This window comes from Vicia villosa, unplaced genomic scaffold, assembly GCF_029867415.1.
Source record: "Vicia villosa cultivar HV-30 ecotype Madison, WI unplaced genomic scaffold, Vvil1.0 ctg.000077F_1_1, whole genome shotgun sequence".
In the NCBI taxonomy this organism is placed as follows: domain Eukaryota; kingdom Viridiplantae; phylum Streptophyta; class Magnoliopsida; order Fabales; family Fabaceae; genus Vicia; species Vicia villosa.
In genome coordinates this window covers 1,061,424-1,071,345 of record NW_026705001.1, presented here as the reverse complement: position 1 = coordinate 1,071,345, position 9,922 = coordinate 1,061,424, and the positions used below count along the sequence as shown (strand labels likewise).

The 9,922-nt window shown below is 36.7% G+C and overlaps 1 protein-coding gene across 3 annotated transcripts; it reads right to left on the bottom strand.

Moving 5' to 3' along the window:
- Positions 1 to 303: 303 nt before the first annotated feature.
- LOC131623713 (proteasome subunit beta type-3-A) lies at positions 304 to 7,165 on the bottom strand. 3 transcript variants are annotated; one of them, XM_058894731.1, is made up of 7 exons: positions 7,006 to 7,165; positions 6,612 to 6,812; positions 6,432 to 6,539; positions 5,200 to 5,289; positions 2,196 to 2,280; positions 1,002 to 1,096; positions 304 to 605 (listed from the first exon to the last, which is right to left on the bottom strand). In XM_058894731.1, the coding sequence occupies exons 2-7, from the start codon at positions 6,797 to 6,799 to the stop codon at positions 557 to 559; spliced, it is 615 nt and encodes a 204-aa protein (XP_058750714.1). In that variant the 5' UTR covers positions 6,800 to 6,812; positions 7,006 to 7,165; the 3' UTR covers positions 304 to 556. The 3 variants fall into 3 exon arrangements, with proteins under 3 accessions (XP_058750714.1, XP_058750713.1, XP_058750712.1); XM_058894730.1 differs by having other exon boundaries at positions 6,926 to 7,164; XM_058894729.1 differs by lacking the exon at positions 7,006 to 7,165 and having other exon boundaries at positions 6,612 to 6,919.
- Between the last annotated feature and the right edge of the window lie 2,757 nt (positions 7,166 to 9,922).

Sequence of the window (9,922 nt, the reverse complement as noted above, 5' to 3'; positions counted from 1 at the left end):
GATAGTTCAGCTGACCCTAAGAATGACAGCAAGTTTAATGCTTACACGATTTCCAAAAATGTTGAACGTGATGCAGGCAAATGTAAGATTGGCAAAAGGTATGAGACCCGGTGAAGGTTGTATCTGAAGGGAGGAGCATGTCAAAAGGTGATGAAAGTCCTGGGAAACCTGAGTCTGTTGGCAGAAAAGATAGCTTTGGTGGTGCTATACAATGGTAAGTGATAAAGGGAGTGCTGGCTTTGGCACGGCTAGTAGAAATAAAATGATCAAAACAAAGATACAGAAGGATAATAAGGTCAGAGATAGTAGTAAAGGTTCAATGAAAGAGAAAAACTCATATCAGAAAATCGATGATTTTCCTGGTAATAGTGCTGTTAAGACTTCTAAGTCTAACAATAATAATGAAAAACAGACTGCATTTGGCGCTAAAGTAAAGGAAAGACCAAGTGGCAATAAAGTGGTTAACCACTCGCTAGCTGGGCCACGCAAAACAGAAAACAAAGTGAACTGAAGCAGTTGAGTTGATGAACTGAAGTAGTTGAGTATGGCTTAAAAGTTAATCCATTCTTCCCTTCAAAATCCTTTCCTTTACTTCGGTTGGTGTGCTGCGGCAGACAAATTCAAAGACCAATAAGCCACAGATATTGTATTACAAATGAATAGAATAAAATCAAACCTAATTAAGCTTCAAAAATGAAGATGAAAGGGTAGCTTTTAAAAGTCACAAGCACCAACACTGAAGCATAACCAATTTCACTTGAGAGTACCCAAACATATCAAAATCAAATCAATTATACACGTCCAAAATCAATTATGGTTGTTTCAAACGTGAAACCAAACATACACCAAGACAAAACTCACTGGCTTGTAAAAGATGGACTAATAATGTATAAAAAGTGAACTTATGACTAGTGCATTAAAAGGAAGAAAAAAACTTAAGACACAATATGTAGAAATCGCAAGAATAAACTACTAAAGAAGAAGAAAACTTATAAACTTACACAACATAGACATGTCCACCCCAGCCACTAAGACAGTCACGGTCTACAGATGATAGCAGTGCCTGGGAGATGGTTTCAAACAATTCCTCGGCTTCCTGTATTAATTAAGAAACAGCATAAAAAACATAAGGTGACTTTCTTTGCCGAACATGGAGAGGAGAAACAATGTTAACAAAATCTACAAAGCTAAGCAAAGTCACTGGTACGATTATGTGCAGATCTTTGTTGGTGAAGATAAAATGCAAAATTGTGGAATGGCTAAATGGCTTTCACACAAAGAACATCTAATTTAACTTGTTAACTATTTAATTTAACTCCAATCTTTTCTGTCCGTTTCAACCAATTGATCTTCCTATAGAACTTGTCTGAGGCACTATATTGTAGCTCAAACTCTATCTTAAACTGCTTGAATGAAATAGGGCAGAACTCAGCATCTACCTTGCTGATCCTTACTGGTTAAGCTTTGTAGTTTCCCAGTGACATATACCCTGGATAAAAGTGTGCTCTTCAGGTTTAGGAAATATCCTCCAAACCTATATTAAATCTTCATGATTGAAATGCTTGGGCTTGGAACCAAACCAATACTCTCCGAAGGTCGATAACAAGTGTCTTACCCTCAAAAATAATCAATATGATGTCTTAAGAATTATGGTTGGGCCTAACTCAAATGCAGCAATTAGGCGACTAGGGGCGGAACACCTTCCACCTATGTCGGGCCCTAGCATCTCTCCTACAATCAGTTGCCTGTTATATAACCTTATCAGCTCCATTAAAACCAGAAACTGAAGATACAATCCTAAATCCCCATTTCTTGAAAACCACCTCATGATGAAGGCATGATGATGCCTTCCCCAACAGATATTGAGGGTGTAGAGAGATTTTGCTGTCCCCTTGCTTAATTATTTTCTGACACTGTTTTCTTTCAACACATTTTTCAACACTCATTTGTGGTTAAAACTCACATGGATCCCACCAAACATGTATTGGACCCATGTGAATTGTAACCATTAAAAGAGTGAGAAAAGTGTGTGTGTGTGTGTGTGTGTGTGTGTGAGCGCGCGCTAAACAGTGTGTTTACTCCCTTATTAAAATATGATAGTCTATAGGCATGTCTGTTAAGATATGCTTATTTGTTATTAAACACTACCAAAACAAGTAAATAAACAGACAAACAGGTTAAACTTTGAGACAAACCATGTCAGGCTTAAACATCGATTCACAAGCACCATACAGAGACTCAGATGCAGTCCCAGCAACAACAAAATCTTTTGCAAGCTCCCTGCATACACAAAATATAAGAATGTTAGAAACTTATAAATGTACAAAAAGCATATTAATAAATTTACAAATTGTAGCAGTAATTTCATAAAAAAAATGTTTCAGTGCTTTTTCAAAAGCTAAAAAATAACATCTGAAAATACACAAAAGTAGCATAAAAGCATTGTTTTTCAAAGCTTGTCCTGGGAGTATATTTCAGTGTGGCAGCTATCTAAATAACAGCTTGGACATCAAAGTGCGCAGAATCGAGAATGACTTGCAAATTGTTACTATAGACTACACAGCTCAAACAACATGTCGTTTCTATGCATATTACCATTATCTGTTGTTTTTAATAAAAGAATAAAATCATTAACTCAAATAGAAGAATTTATGAATAGATGAGGATAAGGAATCACACATCTCCTAAGCAAAAGAAGAACAAAACCAAGCAATGAAGAAAATCAATGAAGTAAAGTAATTGCCCTTCCTTTTTGGAATTTTGCATATTGGGAAAGGGCACTAAAAGCAACCATCAGTAGTAAAGTTTCAATAAGGTGTTTAAAGGATATCACAGCCGGGGCAAAGCAACTACCCCCTTTTTGTGATGTACATCTCTTCCTCAATAATTTAGGGGATTAAGTTAAAAATAGCTTGACCAAGTAAATACATTTGCCACACAGGCTATAAGTACACAGATCCCCGCAACTATTTGAAGTACAGTGATAGTTGGGCTAAAACACAAGAGTGCTACCCCTCATCATATCTGTTAGTGAAACCCAAGTATCAAGGAATAGTGATATACACAAAATACAAGACAACTACATTATCTTATCTGAAATCAAGTGTTATGCCAAAGACACCTTTATCAGTTTCTACTCCAACAGAATACACCAACACACAAGTATTCAACTTATTAGTTTCCAGTTTCACAAATCACAATTCATAAATATGGTCCAGTACTTAAATTTATCATAAAAGTATCAATGCCATTTCAGTCACTCCAACATGCTCTAACTTTATATTCATTATGCACTCAATTTTTTACTTATTATCTATTACACAATAAAAATCACCAACTTCTACACTTCTTAAACTCAGGAACAAAACATTTCTGAAATATCCCATGTCTAATTTTCAACCAACTGGAATAGCCCGAAGTCCTGGAATTAATAAAATTCCGCAAAATTGTTCAGATATGCAGACAACAATTGCTCCAGACCTTCCAAAAAATGCATTTAAGGAGCATTCACAATGTAATTAAATGTGGATCGCAGAAAATAGCGTTTGTTCAAATTCCGGTACGCAATAGTATACAGCACTGCTACAGCTGTTATTTCATGGTATTTTTGTACTAAATAGTTTATCGCGGGACAATAGCTGTTTGCTAAAATTTCTCCATGCGATAGCGCTACTGTAGCTGCTTTTTAACAACACTGGGCATGCATATTATTACTAAAATAGCATTATGCATTTATATAGCACCGCTACTATAGCATTATGTAGCCAATTATGGATCGCGGAAAATAGCATTTGTTCAAATTTCGGTACGCAAACGTATATAGCGCCGCTACAGCAACGGAATTTTTGTACAAAATAGTATATCACGAGACAATAGTGGTTTGCTCAAATTCCCCCATGCAATATCCCTACTATAGCCAGTGGCGGATCTTGCCTAAATTATTAGGGGGAGCGATAAGTATTAATTAAAGACATTAAAAATTTCAAATACATTATTTTCATAAATTCAAAATAATTCAAACACAAAATAAAAATAGAGTATATACCCGAAAATATCCAACCTCTAATTAAATTACCATCTCTTGTTTTTTTTAAAGATGTGAATTTATCAATAATTGATTGAGATCGAACCTAATTTTTTTCAATGTAAAGCATCATATTATCATCCAAAAAATTCATCCTCTATCTTATTGCATAATTTTATCTCGATTACCTTCATCTTTATTTGAAAATTTCCTTTAAACAAAACACATTATATATCACCTAAAATATACACAAAAGTAAGTCCATCAATTAAAAGAAAAGTTAAAATTTTACGAAAGTAAAACCCACCTAAAATATTAGCATTCAATTTCAGCTATATACAAAACTAAACAAATTTACATTAATGATAATATCATAGAAAAGCTTTCCAGCATACAAACTTTATTTTACTTAAACCCTAACCCACAAGACAGTGGCTTTACTTAAACTACACAGTAGCTTTCTAACATAGAAACATAAAATCAAAGCCTTCCAACATATTATCAAAATTGATAGCACACAAGACATTAATAGAAAATTTTAGAGACTGAACAGAAATGATGAATGGATCACCAAAGGAGCTGAGTTGACAGTGGAATGTGGATGGATGGAGGTGTTGTGAACTGTGATTGTCGGTGGACGAAGCTGTATCTGGAATCGAAGAAGACTGAGGTTTTACGTGTAGTGGGTGAAGCCGTGAACATCGTCTTCGCTACCGCTGCCGTTGATGCAATATGCCTTCATTTTATGTTCAGAGATGAAAGACAAAGAATAAAAGCTTTGATTTATGTTTGTGGCTTGGTTTGAAGAAAAGAGGGAGAAAAGCTTTAGATCTGTCGTGTTAATGTTACTTATAATGGAGTGGTGTTGGTGTAGAAGAAGAAGCGGCATACTGAGAGTGAGAGCGAATGAAAAACACTTTGATGTTTTCTCCCAGGCAAACGTACTTTTGGTCAATGAAAAAATATTTATAAAAAAATTTGGGGTGCAGTGGCTCCTGCCCGCCTCCTACTAAATCCGCCACTGACTATAGCTGCCATTTAACAACACGGGGCATGCATATTATTACTAAAATAGCATTATTTATTTATACTACACAAAGCAAACATTAAACTTTTAAGGCATGCAGACCTCCCTCTCCAAGATAATATATGGACAAAATAACAATTCAACTTACTTTGCTCCAATTGCATCCATTGTGCAAATGAAGGGTTTGTCATCATCCCCTAGTCCAGCAATTACAGGCTGGCAAAAGTATGGACCAAACCTAAAAGAAAAAAGAGAGCATACTTAGTTTATAAAGTTTCAACACAATAATTTGTATAGATAACAAAAAAGAGTACACAATCTTATACTTTAAAGTGATATGTTGTGTTGTTTTGTGATCAGGTATGCAAACAGCCAAAAGGAAGAAAGTATTAGAATTTCAGAAGGTTCAAACTACAAGATATCGTCTATGCCCATCAGCAAATCTGATAGAAAATTGACCCTGATCAATCAAAAGAAGTATCCACTTAGTGGTCAAACCCCAAACCTAATACACCACACACTGTCTTTGGAAATATATAGCATTTGGCACAGAGAAGAACAAAATAAGTCACATTCTAGACAGCATGTTCTATAGTCTTCCATTCCACCTTCTGAATAGAACCAAATGAACTACTTTTCTGCCTTATGCCCAGTTCTATTTTGCTCTTAATATGAACCATTCAAATGTTCTGTTTTAACCAGTCTAGCAGACACTACCCTAATACACTTTGCCTAGATTTTAAACTATGGTTGTTATCACTGTTGCATGGAAGTCCTTAATAATGCAGAAAGTTGAGCATACAGCTCTAATTAAGACTGACATAGTTGCATAGGTGTACAAAACCTTTATACCGAGGTTGAAATTTCAGTTGCAACCATGCACTTGGAGACCCAACTAACTATCCATTCCCTCTAATCCCACCACTTATGTACATGAAAAATTTCTTCGGTGTAACACCAAGTGCTTTTAGTGTCACACATAAATAAGGTCAAAATAAAAATAAAGCCACAAGGTTTTAGAAAATGGTCTGTTACCGCAAAAACAGTCGCGACAAAACGATATCGAAGGTGCCGATACCAATACCGTTATTCACCATTTTAAAGATAAAGAACAAATTGTGATTAATTCCCACGGTGGCAACCAGAATCACTGTTACAAGACTTGTACCGACCCCGAAATCGCAACAGGCTTTACGCTACCATAACGCGAACGTTATTTAAAAAGATACTCATAAACTTGAGCTAATCTTAGTGCAGCTAGAATATTACAATCATCAAATAGATCTTCCCTAATTCCACGATAGCAAACAAATCACTTAATTTGCTTCACAAAATAATCTTCTCTTTTCAAAAACAAAAACAAGATCTAAATAGCAATACCGTTTCTCGTAAAGAATAGCAGACACTAAGCTAGCAAATGTCTCCGGCTTCATATCACGCTCTTCACGAAGCTGATACAGTTTGTGACGAAAAACGAGACGCTGATACCTGAATCACGAAAAACAACAACAAAAATCAGAATATTGCAAAATAAAATAAAAAAAGTTAGAAGAAGGTTACAGTGTCTGAGAATCGGTGGCGAGGCCAGAGAGACCGATGAAGAGCTTATCGTGAATTTTGGAAATCCTTTGGAAATCGGTGGCGATGGTTTGAAGCTGAACACCGAGTCTTCGATCGCTGGCAATGGCGAAGCAGTTCTTACCTACCATAGCTACTAGGGCACTTCCATTGTACTCGAAGATCGACATCTTTTCGTTTGATCTAAAAGAAACGTAGACGATACTGTAACCCTTAGAAATGCAAATTCAAAACCCTAGCTTAATATGATTTGTATTTCAGAAAGAAAGAAATAAAAAAAGTCAGTAATTCTTTACTTTGGGAATAAGACACCAAATATAATAAAACAGGGTTGATTAAATAATGTAGGATCTGTTTGATAGGGTAGAAGAATTACGGAGGTAAGAAGGGGAGCAGATCCTCTAACTTCCTAGCTTCTAACTTTCCCTAACTTTAGTCAATTTAAATAGATTTAAAAAGGAGAGAGATTGTGTTGTTAGAGAGAGATTGAGAGAAAGTTAGGGTGCATTTCCCTCCACAAAGTCAGAGAATCCACACCCAGGTAAGAAGTGATTTTTTGTTCTGGCATGTTCCAATTATCTCATTTTATCTCGTTTATTTTTTATTTCTCATTTATTATGTTATACTTCATCGGTTTTATTTATTTATTTATTTCATACACTAAAAAAATTGAATAAAATAAAATAGAGATAATAATATTTGAGATTAAAGAGTGCACTATCAGTCATCATCCAATAGAATTATAATATTCTGTCACGTCATATTAATATTTTTAAATTAAAAGTGTGACTTGATTGGATATATCATACATGTCCCTGATGGGTTGACAGTATAAAAATATTTTACACTGTCAGTGCATTTTTTTTCTCATAATACTTTTAGTAAGGTACATCGAATGATTAAAATAATATTAATAAGAGAGTAGAATTCGAAAAAAAAATAATTAATATTGCATTGAAATTTAAAAATGATCATTTATTTTAAGACAATTTTATTTTATGAATGACTCATTTTAGAACGAAGGGAGTAGTTTTTCATGAAAAATACTATTTAGTATTGTACTGTTCAAAAAATACAGGTGTGTTCCCCTACAAAGATAAGGAGACTTAGAGACTCTATTAGGTATATTACACGTTTGAGGATGAGGGATAGCTCATGGTGGCGAGTAACCTTATACGATGGTTTTTGATGTTTAAGGGACCAGCTCACGTGAGGTGTAAGACCCTACTGGTGGGCAGTGAGTGACTAGATTGACAGTGTTAAGGTTACTAGGAGCGTGATATCTAAGTAGTATTGGAAAATATTAAGTGTGTATGACTTGAGAGTCCCCTCGAGGGATATTGTATTTATAGGAGTTCACTGAGGCCTAAGGCTTTTACTCATTGGACATGGTTTTAATTGTTCTCGTCTTATTAAGGGAGGTTATTGACCGCCTATCTCGTGGGGTTATCGGGGACCCTTTCCAGCTTAATCCATATTGGATTAAGCTCTTGGACGACTCTCTTTTGAATCATCTCTTAAGCGCCCTAACTACTGGGCGAGGGTGTCTTGGTTTGGGTCTTTACCAAATATAACACTACACAGTCCCTCATGTACGAGGACTTTTCCTTTAAAGGACAAAGTGTTTAAATCATCTTTCTTTTTTATGCGTTCCCCTCGCTAAGTCGTTGATCCCCATGATTGAGAATGGTTTCATTGGGTGGTGTTTCCCTCATAGGCAAGTCCCTTAGTGAAAGGCGGGTGGAATAGTAGACGAATCCCTCAACCGAAAGTGTTCAGGCTCGCAGATGCCTATGTGGCATGGACGTTTATGATATTTGAGGAAACGTATTTGTTACGGGGAGATATTTTTTAGACACCCAAACGTCAATCAATTTGGCCAGATTGAATGTTAGAGGAGGAGAAACATGGGAAGCATTTAATGTGCCTTATGATGGTAAATCTCGGGAAGACAAATCATTTTCTCGAGTTTACACGTGCCACTAAGGCGTGGAGATTTTCCCGCTTTTCAAGCGAGTCTATTGGGTGAACGTGTGAGTTCGTTCCCCTGGCTTTCCTAAATATTTTCAGAAGCAGTGTTTCACTTCTTCCCTCGTCTTTTTCAAAAACTTCTTGCGTTTAGGTTTTTACTTCTTCAAACTCTTACTTTCATTTACTATGGCGAGAAAAGCTATGTTCATCCATGTGCGAGACATAGTCTCATTGTACTCTACCATATACATGATCAACAAATTTCGCCGTGGCATTAGTTTTTCGAGCACGGGGCAAGAGAGGATGTGCTCATGGAGCATTGTTCAAGGGATGAGAAAGCAGATGGGGACACCTATAGGGATACAGACACTGTCTACCTCTACATCCATTTACCTATTTTAAAATGGAGTTTTTGATCGCTGTTAATGTGGCCTCTTCTCAGGTTACACCAAATAATTGGGGCATTCTTAGAGCCTTTCAGATAGTTTGTCGTCATCTAGGGGTGTCCCTTGCTGTTTGAGTGTTTTTATACTTTTTTGGGACGGAGTTGTTTCCCAGTAGCGGCTGGCTAACTTTGCGCCCTTTTTTCAGGAGTGTGTTTTCTAAAGCCCTTTGTTAGTCCTTACGATGATTAGAAGGACAAGTTTGTTCGTATAAGAGGGGTAGGCAATGTGTCTCTTGTGATGGTGAAACCAGAAGGGGAGCACTTGTTCCTTTTCTCTTGGACCCCAGATCTTAAGTTCTCTGTTAGGGTGGATTCAAGCATCCTCCCGCATTTAGATCGTGATGTAATTCAGGTTTTGGAGTGCCGCCGCCCCTTGGAGTGCAATATCTTTATCGTTCGGGACCGAGAAGACAACAACAAAGTGGATGAGTACTTAGGTAACACAAATACCTTTTTATTGGTGTTTCATTTGTATAACGTATTTTGACAGTTTAGCACAAGCAAGCGAGAGGGTTGTGGTGTCTCTTGACGAAAAAAGGGAGTGTCTAGAGAAGATGTAGGCGGTTGGGCAGTGGGCAATGCATTATATCTCTCGTAGTACATCTGACACTCCAAGGATGTCGCAAGGTGAAACCTCTTGGACGACTGAAATTCGTCCCCCTTAAACCTCGAGGATGGGAGAGGATCTTTCCGATCCGGAAGAGAACCCGGAGCAGTTCTCAGTGTGGAGAAGTCGGTGGGCACTTATTCTTCTCCTGAACCCTCTTTACGAAAAAAACTTCTCTTTTGACGTTGTGGATTCCGCCGATCATTTCTTCTCATTCCCAATTAACTTCACGGGTAATCGTCAGACACTTACTGCCATGTTTTCTACCTA

Excerpts from the sequence above, each read along its gene's own strand:
- LOC131623713 (XM_058894731.1), bottom strand. The coding sequence starts at position 6,799 with ATGTCGATCTTCGAGTACAATGGAAGTGCCCTAGTAGCTATGGTAGGT. Across the intron at positions 1,097-2,195 it reads CGATGTTTAAGCCTGACATG|GAAGCCGAGGAATTGTTTGA; the intron begins GTTTGTCTCAAA and ends TAATTAATACAG. Across the intron at positions 606-1,001 it reads GGTGGACATGTCTATGTTGT|CACACCAACCGAAGTAAAGG; the intron begins GTAAGTTTATAA and ends TGTCTGCCGCAG.